The sequence below is a fragment of the Mizuhopecten yessoensis genome, unplaced genomic scaffold, assembly GCF_002113885.1.
Source record: "Mizuhopecten yessoensis strain PY_sf001 unplaced genomic scaffold, ASM211388v2 scaffold8361, whole genome shotgun sequence".
NCBI classification, from domain to species: Eukaryota; Metazoa; Mollusca; class Bivalvia; order Pectinida; family Pectinidae; genus Mizuhopecten; species Mizuhopecten yessoensis.
This window is the reverse complement of record NW_018407509.1, coordinates 212,088-237,127: the sequence shown is the minus strand read 5'-3', so window position 1 is coordinate 237,127 and position 25,040 is coordinate 212,088. Positions and strand designations below refer to the sequence as shown.

At 36.1% G+C, this 25,040-nt stretch overlaps 1 protein-coding gene across 7 annotated transcripts in view; it reads right to left on the bottom strand.

The window, feature by feature from the left end:
• Positions 1–25,040, bottom strand: part of LOC110455680 (guanylate cyclase 32E-like) — a 109,318-nt gene that overhangs the window by 10,284 nt on the left and 73,994 nt on the right. For all 7 annotated transcript variants that reach the window (XM_021505953.1, XM_021505955.1, XM_021505950.1 and 4 more), the window contains exons 5-13: positions 20,858–21,004; positions 18,080–18,258; positions 14,276–14,411; positions 12,826–12,983; positions 11,814–11,919; positions 9,083–9,161; positions 5,685–5,799; positions 1,895–2,065; positions 87–191 (exon numbers count right to left, since the gene is read on the bottom strand). In XM_021505953.1, coding sequence (XP_021361628.1) covers positions 87–191; positions 1,895–2,065; positions 5,685–5,799; positions 9,083–9,161; positions 11,814–11,919; positions 12,826–12,983; positions 14,276–14,411; positions 18,080–18,258; positions 20,858–21,004 — 1,196 coding nt within the window. The remainder of the gene's footprint in view (positions 1–86; positions 192–1,894; positions 2,066–5,684; positions 5,800–9,082; positions 9,162–11,813; positions 11,920–12,825; positions 12,984–14,275; positions 14,412–18,079; positions 18,259–20,857; positions 21,005–25,040) is intronic.

Below are 25,040 nucleotides of genomic sequence, written 5' to 3'. Positions count from 1 at the left end.
TGGTTTCAACGCAAGACTGGATGATATCATTCAAAACGAAGAATAATTCTGATTGATATATAAATAGAAAGACGTGACGTATTTACCTGGAGGCTTCCCCTCGGACAGTAGGCGGATACGATCAGGATATGGGGAGAGTCGATACACGCTCCGATGAAGGGATTGATATTGTCGTGACGTAATTCCCGCATCTAAGCAAAAGAAAAATGTATCAATCGAACCAAACAATACCAAATCGACCAATATATACTGAAGGCAAGTGTATATGCACCGAGTCTGAAGCTTACGAAGATACAGGACAGTAGCAGTTATTTCCTTGTTAACTTGTACATGTATACGACGTATATGTCTGAGAATATTTCCACGTAGGTTTATATAAGTCACATTTTTCAATTACATCAAACTAAAATAAAACTGGTGGAGGATGAAATCGTGATTTACGCGCAGAGCGTAGACATCAATTTGAATGACATTTTAATTGATTGCGACATTCAGTTCTCCAAACTCTTCGTATATTAGATACAAAGATTTCCTATAATGGAACACTCGTGTGGGATACGTGTATCCCTTTCCTACATGGGTACACTCGGTGACCTTTACTATTATTAAGTCGCAATCTGGTCCCGTATTAATGAAACTGTTCTCGTCCTTAAACTCACATTTTGTGCTCAAGCCAAATTTCTTGTTCTTATGATGAATGAATTAAGAAGAATTATGGGTCACTTCAATTTCATTACAGTTTTAAAATATCTAAACTTTATTTTTTCACCGTTTCGCAAGATTTAAGTCGGTTGCAGGAAAGTTGGTTTGAATACAGAATATATGCTTTAGCATGAGACCAGTTTCGTATGGGTCCAGATGACAGCAATAGTTTACGTCCGTATCGAAAGCTCGTCAAAACGGCGTATCATGAACTGTTTAATTTTCTTGTGGACAAATGACACAACCTAAGATACATAAACTTGCCTTTAAATCTAAGGTAAACCGGTACAAATTGTAGGCATGTCCTGTGATTGGTCATCCAGATAAGCTATTTATAATATGAAACAATGAGATTTACTTTGATAGAACCGGTACCTGTTTTATTGTTCTTCCTTCTAATCTTGCATTTTAAATGTAATTCGTTTATTTTGATTGTTCTTCCTTCAACGCTTCCAATTAAATTGCGTAACAACATTTCATACATTCATTTGCATACTAGTCTGTTGATTGGTATTGTACACATTGATATAGTGTGTTGTTTGTGGATTTTGTCAAAAGTGCGCTGTGTTAGAATGACCTAAATTTGTTTATATATTGATATAGAAATTTTGCTATATTTGGTGTTGTATTTGCATTGTCTAAGTCGTGTTTAACCAAACTTCCGTTTAGGAAGGTGGTTAAACAAGAGTCAACCATTCTGTAGGTATTCCTCCATCGGGAACAGAATTAGGTGTCGGGGCCTCGACAAAGCCTCGGTTCTGACTCAAATTCTACAGTGCAGGGCCCATATTCATGAAACCATTATCACGTTTAAGCACGTTTTTTTTTTTTTTTGCACAAACCAACTTTCTATTGATAACTCGCTTAAATTACAGGTGTCCCAATCAAAAAGTCAAATATTCATATTGAAAATAGATAGTGTTTAGCTTTAAGACTCTTAGAATGTTTTCGATATCAATTACAAATGTGACTTTAATTATTAATTTATCACAGTATGTAACAGGACATTTGGTCTGAGCACAGTACGTGTATCTGAATTTGAGCATGAGACGGTTTCATGAGTACGGGCCCTGGTCATATATATATATATTATTATTATCTTAAAAGTTCCGTTAGTTGATTTTGTAAATATATTAAAGAAAACTGACGGATAAATTGTTGGTGCTGTAAATTTTATGAAATTCAACCTTACCAATTTGAGTTCTTTCCTGACATTGCGTGTTAGCTCTACGTTCTTCTTGTTGACGATACGAATGGCGGCTATTGTTCCTCGGTACGTGCCAACCTTGGTGAAAAGTTGCCGATAATCAATCTCGTTCTGGGAACCTAACGATATTTGACTTGTAGCTCTTCCCATCGTTCTCTACAAAATAACATAAAAAAAATGTTTTTGTATATTTTATTTAAGATGTTGTAAGTAACTGTATTGCGTACTGTTTCATAGTATTTCCCACATATAAAGCTTTGGATTAAATGGTTGGCAAACTTGCTGTAAAAGTAGAACATGTTGCAGGTTATAATGTTGGCTTTGGCACTTTTTGAACTGAATACGGTATGGACTTCATTTTTTGCATCAGCAATTGTTCTGAAAGCAACTTAATGTTTTATATATTTTTGAATACATTTACACGTGTGTGTATGTTTTCGCCATAGTTTGCTCAATGCAAAAAACTACTAGCATTTCAACACTGCGAAAATATCCACGTTAACAGTGTCTCACTTCATGATATAAAGGGGCGACTGATATATAAGCGAGATTTTCAAAAAGGGTAATTTTCTTCTCGTCCACTGCAAGATGAAAACTGAATAGATCAGAGCAACCTAGAGTCCACTGTGAAACATTTTTGCATAACTATCTTTCTCGACCCTATTGCCATCCGTTCCTTGCTGTTTATCTTGACCAGCGTCGACATATGACCTGTATGTGGTTCGACAGAATTCCAAAATGCGAAAAACAGATCAACATATTAACTTTGTTCCTTTGAGCTACCAGCCGTACAGACCCTTACACGGATTGATACAAACAGCTGTTTCGGTAACCCCTACTTAAAAATGTTGACTTTGGTTAATAACTAAATGAGTTCCTTCGTAATGTAGGTACTTCATTCATTGAATTGATTGCATTTTAAATCCAACATAAGACGTAGGAGAATCCATATAAATAGCTCATACGCTATTTAAACACTTTCAAGATTGTCTCACATAATTCTCGAAAGCCTTACAGGCGAATCCCAAACATTCATTAAATGCCTCTGGAGTAGGTGTTATATATAGAAGATTCATTGGTAATAAAGGAAGCACCGCAGGAATACTGCCGGTTTCCGATACTTAAGATCAACTCTAGACACAGACTTTGCTTTATTCCACAACAATCGAGGATTAGCATATTGATATAATGGCGATACGAACGTAATTAATGGCGAAGAGTATTAACACTTGTCATTGTGATGCACGATTATTGATACCTTATTGTGTTCAAAATGCTCTAGGTGAAATGGAAAAGCACCATCATCCACTGCATTAGTAATGTTGTTGGTCTTGTCTTTTTATCGCGTAATTATGATTAAGACGAGTTTTTTGTATAGTTCATACGAAGTTGTTGTTGTTCATGTAATGGTGCAAATGTTATGTCATATCTCAAATGATGTTGATATATGAATATAACATACATGTATATCATATCGTACTGCCCATGTTCAGGTTCAGGGAAAGACTGGTTTGATTTTGTTTTGTTTTAAGTCCTATTAACAGGTATGGTCTTTTAAGAACGTGCCAGGTTTTGGTGGTTGAGGAAGGACGGAGTTACCAGAGAAACACCACCGACGTGGGGCCAGTACTTACGACTACTGCCCCATGTAGGCATCCGACCCGTGACCAAGTGGTAGAGGGCCATTGTGATCAAGACGGCCCGACGCCTTAACCACTCGGCCAATGCGGAAAGAATTGACCTGCTGCATGGTGCTGATGTCAATCTAAATGTGTTACATAACTATGCCATCAATACTTAACGATAAATTGGTTGATATTTAAAACGATATAATGCGAATCGGTACCAGCAGACAAAAGTAGTACCATCCTCGATGTTCCAGGGGTTTAGTTTAATTTCGCTGTCTGCAACCCTGGAATATGTCATAGCAAAATCGAAAGCTCAGTGGGCGCTACCTTGTAAAAGAGACAAGAATACCAGTTTGATCCTTTGATGTTCTTCAAAAGATACTGTCGGTCGCGTGTCACTCCTCTCTAATCCTCAAAGGACAGATATCAGCCTAGCGATTGGTCATTTTTTTTTTTTTTTACCCGAGACCAATCAAATAGCTATCTGTGTGCTTTCAGGTTTGCTCTGACATATTCAAGGGTGTGCAGACATGGAAAGTGAGTGCTACACATGCAGTAACGAGGATGTAGTAGTACAAAATAACCCTCTGTTTGATTAGGTGCTTTCCCAAGAATTTGTTTTTTCGCGATTACGCATATACCGGAAATTTTGTCAGAAAAAAGCATTGATATGTTTCGGTTTTGCAAGATAATTTTCTTGTAATATTACGACGAACACATACTACTAAGAAAGACATGTACATTTGTTTAGGAGACATGCTATGTCCAAATTGAAGAGAAAAGTCTATTACGACAGACGAAATCAGGGTTTGTTACTCGTCGATAAATGACACATCCAGACCTTTACCTAAAGGAATGGGCAATCATTGGAAACAGTATTTACTTCTCTTTTATATTGCACGTGACAATGACTGTTACTGTTACAGATGGGACATTTTGTTACAATTTATAGCTAAATCGTCTGCCCCATGTCATACCATCATGTGGAGCAAATAATTGCTTATCAATGTGGACGCACATTCAATGTCTAGCCGGTCAGACAAATTTATTGTTTTAAAAATGTAATTATGCACACTTTGTAACTCCATTATATTGATAGTTACATCCGTAAACGCAATATTAACGTTTTTCATTTACATTTGTCAACAATTTGTCTGCAATTGCTTTTGCAACATATCCAAATTGAATAAAAACTATACTTTATTCATTGTCGACTTTCATTATCGTGAATACATTGTATCAGTTATAGCAAAATATAACAAGAGGCCCATGGGGCCTGTATTTTCTCACCTGTTTCTCTTGTATAAATACGCAAATATGTTGACTAACTTGAGATTATGATTTCATCTCAGGCTAATTATTGACACAAAGAATAAAGACAAAAATATGAATAAGAAGTCAAGAAATTCTATGTTAATCAAGTGTTTCGGCTCAAATCAGCCTTTAAAACAGACAACTGGTCATGGGAGAATCGTTTTCCCAATTGCCTGCTAGCATTCGCTATTTATTTTGGACTAGGAGAAGAGGTCAAAACAAACTGTGATTTATTTACTCTCGCCTCTCTGTTTATAAGAATATCCAAACGCTCAAATTACCAAAAAAAAAACCACATATGTTTCAAATTCTGTTCACATCTGGAACCTGAAAATAACTCTGACGTTTAATTATATCTCTCTCACATAGGAGCGTGCATGTACCAATATAATGATGTTCTATGTGTGTACATTTCTAAAGATTATTGCATCGCCTCACAAGAAATATCATTGCGGAATAACAAATAACTGAATTAATTTAAGTTTATCTGTTAATTAACTTCTTGGTATTCAATTTTAGTATTCTTCACAGTGTAATTAGAATGAACAAGCGTGTTGAAATGGAAGCATTTTTGTCATTAGCTGGGATCTAATTGGCACTGACTCCCTTGCAGCTTGGAAATAATCTACCGCGGCGTAATAATGATGTAAACAGAGATTTCAAAAGCACTATGATGTCAAGGCAATAGAAAAAGAAGAAAAATCTGGAAATATTGTTATATGTTGACTGTAACGAGAATTAGTTTGCCTTCATTGGAGGCTTGAGAATGTGAGGAGACCTTGCTTGCGGCCTTATTGAGTACAGGGATGTCACTTGGTAACAAGAAAGCATACCCTGTTCGTCGACAGCAAATGGTTCATGGTGCCGCCGAATTGATTCCGCATCGATATATCCTTATAATCAATTTTCCACAGCAGACTTGCCAGATCTTGTTCATATCGCCAATTCCTGAAAGAAAAAGGCAAAATATGAGGATTGGATTCATGTCGGTAAGTACCCCGATTATCATGTCTCAGGATGGAGAACAGTGGCAAATGCATAGTCTTACTCCCTTCTAGCCCTAGATTATAGTTTTAGTGGGGGTAATTATGATCACTTATTTTCCCCTATCTGGTGACAAATACAACTGTACTGTATCGATGGCAGCATCGTCCAAAAGTACACTATATATTTCTTCCACAACCGGTACAGTTTTACTCAATCCCGACTCGTTGGGTACACAGGCGTGGAACTGGAAAATAGTTTTGGATACCAGATAGTGGAAAACACCCTGATCGTGTTTTCATTGGTGAATATTTTAATTATGATGTCACGTAACAATGTTTATTTTTTCGTTGGCTACTACGTTTGGGGTGTTATGATGCATGACAATAGTTTTATCTGATAGTAAACATTTCTTCTAGTTATATATATATATATATAAAAAAAAAAAAAAATTGTAAAAAGGGTCCCGATACTCGTGAACGCTGGATATCATGTAACCTAACAGTACTTTGTTCATTTTTCAAACTATTCATATACGTTAACCTAATGTGTTAATACAATTTAGAATTTTACGAACTCAAGTTACATTAACACGATAACCAACCATCACGAGTTTGTGAGTTATCGGATGGCCAAGTAGAAAGACCGGACGTAAAGATGCTATCGGGTCACCTGCCCGACCTCGGTGGGGTTTTTTCTGGAAATCGTAGTATCCTCTCACTTTAAGACTGCCCGTGTGCTTCCATCAGGATCAACAATAGTGTTGACAATAGTTTGGTCATCAATAATTTGAGATCTAAAATGTAATTGTCACAATCTATACTATAACAGATATTTGGTGATGCATTTACCACTGATCAACTCTTTCATACAGTATTTACCACGAAAACGGAATTTCACCGGGAACATATCCTCGATGAAATGGTACCAGAGACAACAGCTTTTCATTATATTCTGAGAAATAAAGCGCAGTTTCACAAAAAAATATTATGGAAGCTTGGTTTAACGGCAAACAGAGTACGACACGGGATATGGAGTAATGGTGAAAAACATAAACAAAAAAACAAGGGAAAGGGCGAATGTATCGGTATTGCTATCAAGTAAAACTCAAGCCGTGAAATCATTTGCCAATCTTCAATTTGGTCAAGATAAGATCACTCATTCACACATTTCTGAAAAGGGCGGACTCGCCCTTATGCTCTCTTTATGATGAACTATTCAGTTTCAAAACATTCAAACTGTGATATCTTTTAACATCAAGATCATTCGAGAGCATGGCACTATCATATGGGATAAATCAAAACGATATTGATGATGTATAAATATTTTGTTTCTTAAGAGACGCCCGATTTTTGCATTTTAAGTATGTCTTACTTTATTTGAATATAAACTTGTTTATCCGGTCGCTTATTTAGTGGTACGACATATGAGAGCTTCGAACACAGAAGCCGAACATAGCCCTACCAGCAAACCAAGTTTAAAACTGTAAACGCTCTAAGAATAATTTCACCGACACCAACAACTTAATGAAAAGATCACCAATTGTTTACTCATGTAATCTGCTAACCTTAGAAGCAAGCGATGAGAACCTAACACCACCTGTTAGTACGTAACAAGTCACCTATATGTATGCCAACTGTCTTATAAATAGCAATATATTAATATAATAGCAAATATTAACATACTAATCGATGCATTTCGTAGTCATATTTACCATGTTATCACCCTAAATTAATGATTATTCTGCTACGGCTTCCATCAACACAAAGGTATCGAACATGCACGCAAGGTGATCCTGATGGCATAATCCTCTATACCAGGAATTTCCTGGAACGTCAGCTAACGTTCCCATGGGAGGAGTCTACCTTATCATTGGCAATCATTAATCTGTTCCGAACCGAAAGACATCTGATCTTTGTACATTTGATCAAATTTAACCTCAAGAGTATTCATATTCAATTGTAGGCACAAACTCCCCATTTGGATTTGCAGTAGATAAAATTGCAACATGCACATCATTATAACAGATTAGGAAGGCGCATGAATGACTCTGATGATTTGCATAACAGAGGCAGTTATAGGCCCAAGAGCGCATGTTACTACATGTTGTTTAGATAATGTAGTTTGGTCTAATTTGCTTTGCTATCGTTCATCATCGCGATAATGCTTCCCTTTGCTGCTGACAACAACAATCTAGAGACAAAACTCGTTTAATTTATTTTGAATTGTTTTTCAATCTAGCTGATGCTACCTTGAAAGGGAATACCTAATAATATTTTTTTTTTATAAAGTATGTGTTATCTCATGTTAGATAATGCGTATCTAGTATCTTTGTCTCAAAGGACTTGCATGTGTTTAATGAGATAATGCTGTAAATGAACTTTCCTTGTTATGTCGAACAATTAACCGAATGCTGATCTTTAACTAGATCTGGCTTGGTTACGAATTGCTTTGTTTTCCGAAACTGTTTTAGTAATTGTCTTTTGAAGAATAGAAGTTTTTAACCTCAACACATGTTTTTACGAAATATTCTTAAATAACAGATAAACGGCGGTAAACTCTGCTGGTGGGTTTCCTAGTCCCTGATGTTTGGTATAACCTTGATAGCCACAGGAATCGCTTTTGTGTAGTGGCATGGTCAGTAAAATAACACTTTACGCGTTATTCAGTTTGAAATTAAACAGTTCGTCTTTTAATTTTGAAATTAAAATTATGGGCTTTTATCCACCTCCACTTCTGTTTCAACAGTAGTTTAGACCAATAAGGAGTTCTAATTTGTCGGCCTATTCCGTCTTTGCGTATTGCAGATTAACCTTCTCTTGGGAGCAGGTATTGATTGCTGCGTCACTTGTTTGTGAGAGTAACGTCATCAATTTTTGAGAAAACGACGTAATTTTCTCGCGCAAACCAATGACGTAACAATCAATACCTTCTCCCAAGAGAAGATAACTCTGCATTTCGCAAAGACGGAATAGCATCAGTGATGAGTTCGGGAAGGACGAAACAGCCGTATGATGCAGTGTTATTTGTTTTGGCATACTGTATCTATTTCCAAATTGAATGTCGAAGTGAATGATTTTTTTAAAATTTAATTTAAACTTCATAGACGTGATGTGCTGTATATCTTTGCCTGATCATAAGGTTAAAAAAAGTCCCTTAGGAATTCCTGTGTCATTGCACTGTTTTTTCATATACGTCCTGCAAGGTATGGTTTTCTTTCATAAATGAGTTATCAAATCTAACTTACCTGTATATGAGGACACTGATGATGACGACAATGAGTAGAATACCCCCCGCAACGCCAAACAGAATCTCAGTAGTGTAGCCTATTGAAGAAATGAAATATGGAGCAAACATAAGGACAACGTGTCATCTGAAATTACTGTTAAACTGGTATCTTTTGCGTGTAGAAATATTCGCGTTATAACCCTTCAAACTGATAACGGTGTGGGGGTATTCACTTAGGCAATAGTTCTGATATCTAGATATATACTCTATTCATCTATAAAATATATAAATAAATATTCGCGTGTGGATATGTTTTCGCTTACCCACCCGACGATAAAAACGCGAACATTTCGACACCGCGAAAAATTCCACTTTAACAGTATATTGAGGAATTTCGACTTCTACCATGTACATGTAGCACGCACGGTTTGGGACAGACCATAGTGATAAATTTATTCACTTTGGTAATAGCTATGATATCGAGATATTCTATTCATATATAAAATATATGAATAAATATTTTCGCGTGCGGATATGTTTTCGCTTACTCACCCAACGATAAAAACGCGAATATTTCGACATCGCGAAAATGTCCATTGTCACAGTCTATTTAGTAATTTCTGTTACTACAATGTAACACGACACTGACGCATGGTTTACGGAGAGACCATAGTGTTCAATGAAGAATGTATCGTGGCGTTGTGGTACATAGAAAAGGCTTCAATTAGTTTTTCTATTACATATATATTGTATGCGGTTTTCTTTGCAAGACTTCATGAAATTACCAATTGCGGCGACAAACATAACATATTCATTTCGTGGAATAATCACCAGACTACGCGATTTGCTGTCAGAAAATGAGACAAGAAACGCACGTAATCCCGTCATCCATCACGCCAAAGACAGAGAGGCGACAAGACTTTCCGTCTCAGAAAAAAACATAGGATAAGGAATTTGTTCAATGTCATCACCGTATCGGGTGACAATAACAACACAATTCTTTGTCCGTTCCTTTTGGCAAAAACAAATATTTGTCATTATTTATAAGTGTTTCATATTTTCGCAATCACTTTTTTCCGTTTTGTCCATTCTTTGTCTAGACATACTTTCGTTTTAAGCCGTAACATTATATTTCAGAGTGGATTAATTGTTGCTTTAATCAAAAACAGGATAAGAAGAAAAGGGATTAATGTCTGCTAGACATTTACGCTGGGCCTTTAATGCCGACCGGCATGAAGAGGATAGGTGAGGTGAGGTAACATTTACGTCAACAAATCTTAAGTACATATATACACTGTCGAGAATCAATATTAATCCAATCTGATGGATAAATTGAGAATATGCATGGGAGTGACTACAATGTTCCTTTACGGTGTACCATTATACAGTAAACTAACAATATTAACGCGCTCACATTACGGCGAGCTAATTTTATTAACGTTGACACATTCAACGACAAACACCAAAACCTGGAAAAAACGTCGATGAACCAGTATCCAAACGTATCAGCGCCACAAGAATAATGCTCCTATTCTGTCAATATCTTCCAATTTCGTCAATACTGCTAGTTTTCGTGATATTTGTACAGTATGATTCCAATTTTTCGCAATTTGGTTTGGTTTGATTTGTATGATGAGTTTTATCTAGAACCAAATTCTATTGGTGCAATGACATTTGTTTTTTAACGTTCATCTTTTATAAATATTTTATGTCAAACTATATCTATTACCAAATCTTAAAGGTGTAATCACATATGGGTTTCTGACGTTTATCTTTGAAGTGACAAGATTTTTTTTTTTGTGCGAACTGTAGCTATTACCGAATTGTATAGGTGAAATCACAGGTGTGAGCGTTTGAAGTACATCTTTGAAATGATGTGATTCCAATTATTAATTATTTTTGCAAACTGTATCCATTACTAAAGTTATAGGTGCAATTACTTGGGTGGGAACTGACGTTCATTTTTTGAAGTGATGTTTTTTCCGATAATTCATATTTGACAAACTGTGCATAATTCCAAATTTTTAAAGATGCAATCACGTGTGTGTCTTACGTTCATTTGCAATCTTTGTTTTTATTTGCAACACGCAAAATATAGCATATTCCATTGGTTAACTACGCCTAACTGTATGTGACGTAATACGAATTTGACTTTATCGCGAATAGCCATGAAAATAAATATATCTCAGAAACTATAAAAAGGAAGAATTTCTGTGTGAATCATTTGTTTGGACTTTTTCATCACCTAGACATACTGTAAGCATGCTCATTTTAGCGCACTAAACTTTAAGCGCATTTTTTTCGAGTTTTAACGGATGAGCGCATTAGTGAATTAGCGCATCCACAATATATGTTATCGAAAAAACATTATACAGGAACTTCAGCAGACACCAACATAATTTAGTGCAATATGGCATGCGCGAATTGCGGTGAAATATGACCACCACTAAAATATTTACATTTACAGTAATTACTTATTTATGATATCCTGAAGTCTTTTTTAACGCGTTTGTGTTAATTGACACGTGAATTCCCTGACGCTAATTCAGCGTTGGCGTGAGCTTTAATTTTAAAATGACATCAGTGTGCATTCATAAATACATGAATAAATGGTTTTTCTTTCAAATGTACTATATATCTGCTAACGAACAGTAATGCGTTTTCTGGAAGTCAGGCGAGAACGTAAGTAGTAGCTGCGGACAATGTCATCACTTCACAGGAAAAAATATACACAGGAAGACATGGCTTACTTTTCGGTCGGATGCATTTCTCCCGGCGAAATCCGCACGCTGGTTCGTCTACAGGGACCTTACCATAGGGCCAGTCAAATGATTCCGCGTCGTACAACCGGAATTCCTGTCACGTATAAACGACAAGTATAAGGGATTATAGCAACGAGTAGTGCAATTAATTAAATACAACGTAAATAGTGTTCACAGAAAACTAATGCCGTATCAGAAATAGCGAGAAAACCGCCATTAATAAAAAGGAAAGTTTGAAAGCACAGAAGAAACAGTAAGAATTTATCCAAATATTATTTTGTTAGGTCTAACTATTGTGTCCTAAAATTTAGTTATCGACAATATTTTCCATCCAAACTCAATTCATTTTGCTACGGCATTGGCCTACGAAGGAACTTGTCATACTTAGTGTTCAAAACAACAATAAAATGAATTCTTACAAAGGGGTAAAACATTACTCGTAGAAAACTAAAAAAAAAACCTGGATAGCGATGATAAATGGTGATGGCAATCATATGGTCTATACCAATACATACTGCAATCATGCCAGGAATAAATGTGTCCATCATTTACAGAATGTGTTTTCTGCCATACCTGCGGGTTTGAGTGTTTTGTCAACCCCCTCCCTATGACAGACGCTATGCAGAAAGAAGCAATACACTGACGTCACGGGAGCAATAAGCATAAAAATCATAAACAGCTTCGCTCGGCAGAGGTAATGTACAAATCATGATATCACACAGAATTTTCAAACACATTATTGATAGTGGTAGGATAGATAAGAATCTTTCCCTGCATCAAGGGTATGACAGAGAAATCTCGACTGTCGGGGTGAGGGTTTTGAATGTCCAACCCTCCGGTTACAAAATCAATAAATCATTTATTTATCCAAAGCAACTATCCTTTAGTTATCTCTGTAAGGTAAATTGAGCTTAATCAAATTCAATTTCATCATTAAGAAACAATAATACCCTATCTGTGAAACAATGTGAGTTCCTTTAATGTTTTTCTCGCTACCTACCGGAAGTTCGGAGAAGTTTTCGTTGAGCTGGAATACACCTATAGGACTAAGGTGCCAAACAGTTTGGTTGTCTACCAGACCTGACTTCCGGGCGATAAGAGAGAAATTGCCCATGGCGTCCCCATTAGAGTTGATACGATTTTCGTAACCCATTGCACCTGTAATGTCAAATAATTACATGAAACCCAATATATTTTATAAGGTATGCTCACAAGATTATGACCAGTGCAATATTAGGAATATGGCATAAGGTTTGATTGTAGTATTTCCATGTAAGTGAAAAAGATATTGTCTTTAGAATTCATTTGTCATGCAACATCATTTCGTGCGACATAGACCGAAAGTGATGTTTGCCGAACGTTTTTTTTTAACACATTATTGACTATGCTTACAATGAATCTTTAGGATCCCTGTCACGCTTTAGGCTAAACACTAAACAAATCCCACTGTAATTTTAGGTACATACAGTAACCTCCCCTTTATTTTCGTTTCGAATATAGCTGTAACACAAATTGATCAGGGCACTTCCGTTTATTATATAGCTCAGCAGGTTCAAGCTGAAATTTAACATGCTGAAGTCCAGAGTTCGAATCTCAGTCAAGCCCCGCTGAATGTTTTATTTTTTTGGACAAAGGTATTGATTATGTTTTTTTCATTACGTCTTCATTTTGTTCATAAAACTCCCGCATTGTATTTTTTTCATAAATGATGTATCAAAGCTGTGGTCGTGCCGGGAAAAGGGGGTTTTTCCAACGCGTTGCTGATGTTTTTTGGTAGTGTTACAGGGATCCTTAAGGACCAAAGGGTCCGCAAAAATAAAATGTCCTTAATTTTCTATTATGTAAAGCGTTAAGCACACGGCTTTACGGCTTTACTCAAATATTGATTTAATTATCAAAAGACATTTCGTAACTTGAGCATTTGTATTCAACTGGCACGACATTACTTCGCTCTCAACTGGTGCGCGACATTCGTTTCCTGCTGGCCTTTCGATCACTACGTACATGCAGCATTCAAGAACGGTCCAAAATGCAACGTGGCATTTTTAAATAACCCGAAGATATCAATAGTGAGTTAATACGTACACAAAACTTTCCGTGATTCAATAACACTACAAGATAAACTTCGACACGCAATGTAAATGTTCGTGCCCTTAACCATCCCATTACTCATTTCTTCTAGTTACCCGAACAATCACGACCATTAGACCAACATGTGAAAATAGAATAATACTATAGGCTTAAAAAATTCAATAATGTCCGTCCATCTCAATTACTTTTCAAAAAGCTAGTTTTTATACTGGTATACTGCTGATAATTTTTATCAATACAATCCAGACTGCTGATCTGTGTACCTTCAGCAAAAGAAACATATGAACACAAGAAGTAAATTAGATTTGAGCAAGGTACTCTGAAATTGCATTAGGTAGTCATTGTATTTCACCGCTTACTTTTGTAGGTTTTAAATTTGAGCTTTGACGCCACCAATGCGCCATCCTTCGGATCGCCTCTGGCACTTAGGACCTCATGGACAGCACGCGCATATAGCCACACCGCGTCATACAGGAACGCTGCTTCTGGTGGAATCTGGAACAGCAGTGTATATTAGAGGTTACCTAATTAATGACTTGTATTCTTTGTTCTTCGTGACACAGTTTCAATAAAATGCAGTGTGTGTTAAAATAACGCGTCCAATTAAATGTAAATTGCACATTTTATGCTTTAAAACAAAAAATCAATTCAGTCAAGATGTTATTTTATTTCTTTACCATTGATTTAATGTCTTCTTCACTAAAAAAGAGGGAAATACCTTTAATAACGAGAGAAGATTGTGTTCAATATGACAGGTTGTGTGTCTAAATCGTACGAAACCTGTTTTAACGTTCCATCATGTTTTATATGTCATAAAACCAAATTCATCACTCTATTGTATCAACGACAACATTTACGAAGAATCACCCTTCATTCCTGACGTGTTTGGAATTGTCTCGGCCACAGCTGTTGTTGAATATTTTGACGTGACGGGAGATAAATTGGAGAAACTTTCCCAAGCATGTGACAATGTGTTTGTTGACAATCAAATGCAGACTGACTACCGCTGTGCTCATTCAAGTATGTGTATGAGACTTTGACATCTAAGCATGTTCACAGCACAATTCTGTGTGAGAAGCCATTATTAATCTTAGAACCTTAATAGATGACATATAAATTTGGACCTTTATCACGAAGATCAATAGCCATACTGATCCATACTGAGTCTAGAAATAGCCAGGGCCACTCACAGCAAAAATAAGTAGACCTCAATTAACTCTCCACCACATTCTTAAGCTTGGCGTACAAGAGCAAGAGGGATTATATCCTTGAATACAAACTCCAACGCATCAAGCTAACCAATGAAACATAAAGTAAAAATGAAAGAAAAGACTACAACTGAAACACTTCTGAATTCCTTCCCACAGGATTTCAAGTGACGCAATTTGATGAAGACAATCGACTAGTTTCTTTATCCTTACTTCATTTGTTTATATTCTTTTCCATTATGCAAATATCAAAGATTATCGACTAGGTTTTCTTTCTTTATCAGTACTTCATTGGTGTATATGCTATTCTATTGTGCCATGCAAATATCGACATTTTTTTATTAAGCTCGTTGGCTTCCCATGTGGTTTCATCATAACATACTTGATAACCTGGCATGACTTTGATTTGAACTAGATTAACAAAGCGAATGTCATTGATGAAGACGGAGACAATTACCCTTAAGGGGCATACGGTTTTATTTCACCAGTAATCTATTGTTGATATTTTTCCCTAGTTTCGTTCATTTATAGTCTGAATTGTTTTGTTAACACTTTGATATTCTCGGTTTGCTTATCAAACTTGTATTGTTTACCTTCCATTTTATCTATGTATTTCGTTAATGTAATTAAATTGACCTTTAAATCTATCAAAAACATACACTAACTGCAATGTCATCATTTCGAAATTTTCAATATTTAAGAGAAAATACTCAGAAAAAAAATTACTTATTATTTCATAATGAACACAAATGTAAGATTTTTTTGTAGAAGATAACATTTAAACGCCAAATTTCATTTGAATGCAAATGATAAATTAATATGTATCTTCTAAAAATAACAGTTATCCCTGGAGATAATTGCAAAACTGGCTATAACTACACGCCAGAAACAAAGATCTCGAAAAATTACATCAGATTTACTCGCCCATTGTTAAGTTAACGTTTCCTATCATTTTGTTGCATTATCTTATAATGGGTATTGCAACAACAGTAAATGGTCTTACATAATGAAATAAACGTACAAGCCTTTCGCCTGTATTATATATCACATTGACACATTATTGGTCAAATTACTGAAATAGTGTTCCGGAGATGGCCAATATTTCACGTCGGCTAGAAGGATAAATTGGTTGTCACAAGCGAACCTTTTACGTCGAAATTAAAACTGGTGGGACGTCGGATAATCAGAAAAGCAGCAAAGCCACGCCAAACGTGAGGGACATTAGGAAGTAGTCACTTTTCATTTCAATCAATTCGATTCTAGCATACGATCAGAGAATATACGATGTACCGTCATTATTTGTTGGGTCACGACGAGTCAATCTCGAAAATCATCTCAGGAGACCATGCTGGCCCGCGACGCAAGACGGGTTTACACTGTTCTTTTGTGAGGTGTGTATCTGAGGATATTGACAACGGTAGACTTTTGACACAGGGTGAAATCATTGTGTCCTTGTATATAAACTATATGACTACCCTGGAACAGGGACGGGAGCAGACAGAATTTATTCTTTTGAAAGGTCCGTATCTGTGGAATATTGACTACACGTAACTACTGAGAGAGGACACAAATTCTGTCTTTCTAGTGACTGCATGTAATATTTTATTTACTGATTTTACCCAAACGTAATGATGTTCTAAAAAGGGCCATAGCTTTATTTACGCATTTTGAAATCAACACATTATCAATTGTGTATTATTAAATATGTAATTAAGCAAATGTATAACGCTTCTCAATAAATCCTGCCATTACTTGAATCTTTTGAGTCATCAATACTGGCATTTCGTCAATGACATTGTGTGAAATTATTATTTACCATGTTTCCTACAGAGATAAGGTTGTAAGCAAACAATTTAAAAACATTTAAACAGGACGGTATAGAAATATTGACGGATCTGCACCTTGATGAGAAATTGTCAATTTTGTTAGGATATTTTAGATGCAATCTGTTTCATTCAAGTGTGACTCTATTGAACAAAGTAATGAAGTGAGATGAACTGAAAAAACATATAAATGAAAACACGTTGGTTTTTAAAGTAGCACGACTTTGAAAAATAGAAAAAAATATTAAAAATGTTAAATTAATATATTGAGATAAGCATCAAAATAAACAATTGTTCATTTTTCCTCTGCACTATATGCAGCATTCCGTATACCATATTATGTTCATCTGTGTCTTATACACCAATGAGTTTTCAAGTCTAAGGATCCCCGTACCACTTCCAAAACATTTCATTTTGCAGCGGAAACCTATTTCGAATGCATGATTATAGCATTGATAAATCATTTCTGAAAACAAAACCATCTCTTGCGGAACGTTTATGAAAAAATAAAGGTGATGAAATGCACAAAAAAAAGCGCACTGTTAAAAATCAACGTGACTGGACCGGAACCAGCTGTGCTACTATTATATCCTAAAATAAGATAAAGGAAGTTTACTTTACATCTGAATTAAATCAGAGTGCAGTGCTACAGGGATCATTAAGGAAAAAAGAATCGACTACAAGTTACTAGTGGCAGAGAAGATCACCAATGTCCTTGTGTAGGGTTCAAATAACTGTAATGAGACGCGTCCAGGGATTCACTGATTGTCAGGTCGTTCCATTAGTTAAAGATACTAAGTTGAAGTAAGGTCATACCTCGTTGTATTTTATTCCCTTTAGACAATAATTCTTAATTCTAACCTTGTTTATTAAATCTTTGCTATTTATCATGAAACAGTCCGCGAGGTATGGGTTACTTTTCAGAAATAATTCAATGAAGCTATTACCTTGTTTGCTGATAAGAAAACATAAATCCGAAGTTGTGGTACGGTTATCCTTAAGTTCCAAAATGCCCTCTTGTGTTGACGCTGTATATAAAGACATTTTTCCTTTTTCTTTTCACTTCACCACATTCAGATAAAGACAACTCTCCACTTAATTTTCCTAAGGGATATACTTATTTTATACTTACAATTTTAAGGGTAAAGTTCTTCAGAGGATTGACGTAATTAAATGGTGGCAACTCGAGGTAATGGTTGACCTTTTCGGAGAACTCCATGTATTCCTGGTGAACTGGAGGAGATTGAAGCACGCCCATGAAATATCGGAAGGCCTTCACACTTGACAAAGACACGTTACTGGAGAAAATACCTGCGAAGAGGAGGTACAGATGACACTTTATATGTCAGCTAAGAGATATGGGAAAGCAATAAAGATATAATTCTGGGCAAACCGATGCAAAGTCTATCCCACTTAATTGATTTTCTCAGTTTCTTTCCACACTGTGAACAAAATGGCCGACCAATTTTCAAAAGTCTTACCTCGTTTTGGTTTCGTCTCGTTTTAGAAAACACAAAATTATTGAAAAAAAATGTATTTAGTTGCAAACAGCGAGATTTCTTTTCAAATATATATTTAAATTAAACTGTCTGGCATGTCTCTCTGAGTGGAGAAACATAAAATGTTTGTTTTTTTAATTTCAGCAAAATAACTTGAACCAAACTAAGCGTAAAAAATGAAATATGAATCATCAGTATCCCCTCCCCCTGGATTTTTTGTGGTTTGGAAATGTTTGCTTTTTTTTCGTATATAAATATTCACACGCAAAACATTATTTATATATTATATAAACGTATATAATATACATATTTTAGAACCATTGCTACATTGTAGCACGACAGTTTTCAAACTGCGATTAGTTTACAGTCACATCGCAGAAAATGTTTACACTAAAGAATTTCCACTTTTTACAGTATGATGGGAAGGTCATCGGGTCGTAAAGATATTCATACACCATTTAACACATTATTACCGCGTTCCTACTGTTCAGACAATAATCTTTATAAAGCTTAGAAGGTATCATATGACAACGCTGAAAGATACTAGTTTTTTATCAGTGGAAACAATGCTGCGCTAATAAAAACCTTTCAACGAAGAAAGGCATTCAGGGGGCAATCAAATGAAGACGCAATAAAAAATTGATTCCGGAAGTCTGGAAACGCTTGCTCTAGGTTACAGCACACCGAAACCAAGATGTACAAGATTAACAAAAACGTAATTCAAGTGAATATATTGGTATGTGAAACCACGTCTAAATTGATTGTTCTGGAGAAATACAATGCAGCAGGCTTATCTATAACCATGACAAGGGAGAATATGCAACAGAGCGTGCACAGTGATAGGACCACAATGACGTGACTTTATTGAAACACACCCCAAAGGTATAGTCGTGTATGCTTTCTCCTTGTACTAGTATATACCACAGGGATGTTTTTTCTTGCTAGGTCATATGTATCGGACTTCGTAGGTGAACGTAATACACACACGGGTGATAGCGCCTTTAAAATTTAGTAAAATATGCACTTTGCCAAAAAAAAAATGAATACCACTACCTCATAAAAATGTTTCGTCCTTCTTGGACCCATCGATGACGTTAGGGGAAAAACATTTTAAATTGTTTAAACTACTGTTGAAACAGAGGGACAGATTCGTTTAACACCTCAATTAAAAGAAAAAGAAGAAAAAAAAGAAAGTAGTGATTTCAAGTTAAATAGTTTATAAAGTGTGTATTCTATGAACCGGTCAACTACTCAAAAGAGATAGCTGTGGCCACTAAGGCAACAGCCAACCTCGGAGACTAAAGAATCCACCGACAAAATCTACCACCTTGTATCTTTAAAGAGAACGTAACACACACTGATTCACCCACAAACCCACACACACAGTTAAAAGCACTTTGAGATTTGGTCATAGATACATAATGCTAAAAATTAAGAAAAACGCTGTATCATATAGCAGTTTTGTCCTTTTAGACTTAGAAGTGATACGCGCAAAAGTGCAGTTCACGCGCCGCCTTCTCCTCACTTCTATCATCCCCCCTAGGTGTAATTTTCTCTGACTTCTAAGATAATTTGTATTTGTCCAGAAATTAAGGTCTACTCAATTCACTAGCCAAGTCAAGTGACATTATCAGTGTTACATTTCTGTGTAATTTATCATCATTATGTGATAAGCTGATGTGGGAAAAGGGGGAATTTGAGAATTACAAAATATGGCATTACTTCGCGTGAATGATGTTTCTTACAAAAAAAGGAAGACATTGACGTTGCACAGAACAGGAAGGCTTTTAAACTTCAAAAACAAAATCCGTCTATTTTTTCTGCTCCAAAGACAAACATACTTGTGTATATTTACAAATAAGCCACAAATATTATAAGAGGGTAAAATATGGCCAAAGGACACTTTGATTTAGCATAAGTGTTTATTGTTGTCTTTTTTCATTTTTTTTGCAATCTTCCTGGAACCAAGTTTGACTAATCACAGAGGTATTTGCCCCCTACACCTTACGCCCGATTTCATTTGCCAAACACAAGATGTGGCCATGGTTTTCATGTAACTGTGATATGTATTCATACTTTGAAATCATCCCTGACATTTAAAGTGTTCTTAAAATAATTACGTCAAGCACTCGAAGTATGTACAATTCAACCGATATATGATCGCCTTGGTAAGAAGGAACATTCCTATGCTGAACAGTCTGAATGTTGCATTATAAATTTGACCTTTCTTGACGGTTGTTTATTTACACTTATGACGCTCACACTAAAACCTCCTTTGACAGTGCATATTTACACGTATGTCACTCCTATGCGTTCCAGTGTGTAAGTGACCCTCCTTTATGGTTTTTATTTACACTTGTGACGTTCGGCGGTCGGCTTTGAGTGACATCATCACGTACAGTCATACCAACCTTTGATGATTCGCTGAGGGTCGTTTTGGTCGTACTGTCCTAGAATGACCCCTACGACGTAGTAATCGCCGGTTTCCAGTAAGCCTCGATCATAAAGGTGATCCATCAGACCAATGAAATCGTAGAACTGACCCAACATTACGTAAACTGTAAGAAACAAACGACATCAATGAGCACAGTCGATGAAAAAGACCCTTTAACAACTAATCGTAATTACTTGATAAATTCAAATACTTCAGCTCACTTTTTTCCATTTTTATGTGAATTATCTATTTCCGTGATAATTATAAAAGCTCGCGGATATAGATAAAGAAATACTGTTCTGCAATGTATATTTGTCTTTTATTGATCATTTCATGGATAAATAGTCTTGAGAACCAATAATTTGAATTGTTTTCACAGCGAGTCTGAGTCTAAAACAACATTTACTAACAGTTGAAATCAATCCTGCTTTTACATGTTTAGTACTCATTCAACAAAAGTATATCAAAACTATACAGGAGTTTTAAATATGTATGAAACACCGAATTCAATCTTGACTCATTCACCCCTGAAATTCCATAATGAACTATTCCAACTTTTGAATTGGAAGGGTTCAAATGTGTGTACAGGGGTGAATGCGTTAACGACAGGATTTCCATTGCAAAAGATGAAAAGATAACTTTTTTTTGCCAAACAGGACTGCAATCTTTTGTGAATCAATATACATTACAAAACTGTAACATTTTTGTCACGAATATAAATCTGATAACATTCAACAAATTTTGTGGAATTTTCAAAATCTGTAAATATAATTCCTTTAAGGCTGTAATAAGATATCTGTTATCGGAAATCTCTATTCGCAGAGGCAATGATGTTTCCGATGTCGGTGTCAAAACCTGCTACCAGATGTTGGTGTTTTGTTTTTTTTGTGTGTGTGTTTTTTTGCGTTTTAAAATCTGAGATTTCTTCAACAGAAACATGTAGCGCAGACGCAATGATGGGATCTGACACATTTGAGTGGAGGATGTGAAAGGCCTGCCCGGTACAGGATGTCACGGGTTGTGTAACAGGCATGTTTACGTGCGATGGCACCAGACTGTTTCTCAAATAAACCAGCTATAACACCCGTCTTCGCTATCGATGCTTGGATAACGTAAAATGTTTACACGATTATGTAAACGGTTTTTTCCCGGACACAAATTTAAACAAGTAATGCCGTAGATACGGTGACAATTGTTTGCCAGTTGTTTGCTCGATGGCGTCTATTCTACGCCCCAAACTACAGAAGCTGTGTGGCCTTTATTATCGCTAGGTCATTCAACACCTTACAGTGTTCGATAGTCGGATGCCGTAAATGTTGATAACCGGAATCGTCAGACACTCAGGTAATTGATGATGTCCAATCCTATCTCTAGTTTTATTTCATTTCACATTTAGGTCGTTTATTGTACACAGGGTTTTCAGTACATCTGACTCCCCGATGCTGTAATTATCAAGTGGAGTTATCACAAAGAACAACCACAAATTCCTTCACTGGTCATATAGTACAATACAATCATTTCCGGTTTTAAAAAAACCACCATTTCTATGAAAGATATCGTTTCATTCCCATGAGTGTGCTTAAATAGAAGTCGTCTGCCATTATAGGATTGACAGCCATCTGCGTCTCAAAGACTGTCTAAGTTAAATTAAAGCTACACTTCGCATGCTGTAGTGTCTGTCTGAATGGTATTATAACACCAATGTATGTTCCTAGGTTTTTTTCTTCAATTAACGTAAAACGAGAGGTGTTATCATGGATGTGTACGCCTATGTGAGGCTACATGTATAACATGTAGCTAGGAAAACACATGGGGGGATAGAAGTGAGGAGAAGGCGGCGCGTGAACTGCACTTTTGCGCGTATGACCTCTAATTGTAAACCACACACATTCTTCTATGATATCTGACATGTAACTGTTTAGGACGTCTTAAGATAAAGTACTATAGCATAGTTGTGATTTGGTTTATTGGTTCTTGCGTCCCAGTAACATCTAAGCTTATTACAGGCAGGGCGTGCCTAATGAGGGCAAAGTATTCCCGCATGCTGTACATGTAAGTGGTATGTAGGTATAGTTATCTCCTTGCGGATGAGCAGAACTTGTTTCGTGTTTAGAGTGCTACCTCAATGAAATATCACGCCAAATGCACAGTATTATATAGTATCTCATTATACTGACAACAGTTAAACTTGCTATTGTTCTTACCCTAAATGCTGAGAGTAGAGCAGGGATTATTATCAACAATAAGGAATAAAGAATGTCCCCACCTGGGGGGAGAGCCTTTTTTCAATATAGTCAATAGCGAAGTACTGCCACGGAAAGCATTGCAAAGTATCAAGAAAAAGAAAACAAAGGGCAGGTAAATATTTGATACAAAAACAAAACAAAGAATACAAAAGTATCAAACCTTATTGAAATGTTTGGAATTTTAAAAAAACACGTTCTTGTGCTGTTTTTATTCAAAGATCACTGTTTATTTACGAAATGATATGACCTTAACTGTCACAATTGGAGGTCTGATACATTCCATTGTTGCCAATGTACCATTAAACACTCGCAATGTGGCGCTTTGACAAATCGAAATAAAATATGGTATAAAAGGAAAGGGTTGATGTCTGCGTCTGGTTTATCAACCTTGATCATTTTGAGGCCATGTGCTAAGGTTTAGGTAGTTTATTGTACAGAAGAATTTCTGTTGATTTGAATACTTCCCGATATTGTGATTATAAAGAGGGGTTATCACAAAGAACAACCACAAAATCCTTGCAATGAACCTTGACTAGTAATATAAACAACAAAATCATTATCGGTTGATAGAAACCCCCAACATTATATGATAGAAAACGTTTCATTCCCAAAAGGGTGCATGGAAGGGACTCGTCTGCCTATATAGGATTAACAGTCATCGACGTCACTTACAGTTTTAGCTACCAGTGTCTGTCCAAGTCAAATTAAAGCTACACGTACGCATGTTGAAGTGCCTATCTGAATGGTATTATAACACCAAAATACGTTCCTAGGGGTTTGTCTATACTTTACGTAAAATGAGAGGTGTTATCATGGAGGTGAACGCCTAAGTGAGGCTATAACATGTATTGAGGATAACACCTGGGGGACGATAGAAGTGAGGAAAATGCGGCGATTGTACTGCACTTTTTCTGACCTTTGATTGTAAACCACACATAAACTTCTATGACATCTTACCTATAAATGATTTAGAGGTTTTAACATAGAGAACAGTAATATGACTAGACACCGGTCATCATTGTGGTTTTCTGTGTCCGCACTACCGTGTATTACTATTTTGTAATTATTAATTTACTTAACTGCTTTTAATGCCAACTTGACAAAGGCGAATTCAATGAAACTCGCTAGCGCTTCATATTGGATTTGTTTTTCTCCAGTTGAAATTCATATTGCCAATGAATGCCAACTGAAAGCAGTTCAATATTTATATTTACCAGTTTCACTTCTTATATTTTTAACATTTAGTTCAAATAAAGAATGTATCGTGTATGCTTGTTCAATGAATAGAACAGCCATCGCCCAGGACGGGTCAGTGGTATCCAACATAACATTTATAACGTCACAATAATGATGACGTCAACAATCGGTCCATGTCATTTATAGCCTATATGAATGCCAACTGAATATGGTAGATTTATATAGTGGCAATGGCATACGATGGTTGATATTTTGAATTGAACCTCATTGGTCAAAAGCAGAAGAACAGCAGACGAACCATTGTTTTGCCGAAACGGTATGTTGAAGTCAATTTTTGAATATATATGTTTTCTTCCTTGAAAGTTATACTTGTAAGTGGTGATTGATGATTCATTAACTTCTGTTTGCAATTATTATCAATAAAAAATTATTAATATGAAACGAAACAGAAGGAAATTGTTTAAAACCAGTCGTGCTTATATACTTAAAGACGTGTACTAAGCATCTCGTTTGGTTTCAGTTTGGATAGTTTAGTTTGGTTTACAGCTGATTAACATCTCAGGTCAACCAAGGTCTTGCTGCCATGTGCATTTGAGACGGTATATTGATGAATTGGCCTGTTGCTCCCTCACTGAAATAACATCCCAAAAGCAGTCTCCGTCGTTGGGGGGGGGGGGGGGGGGGGATTCAGCATCTTGCGTCAAAGGTATATGGGTA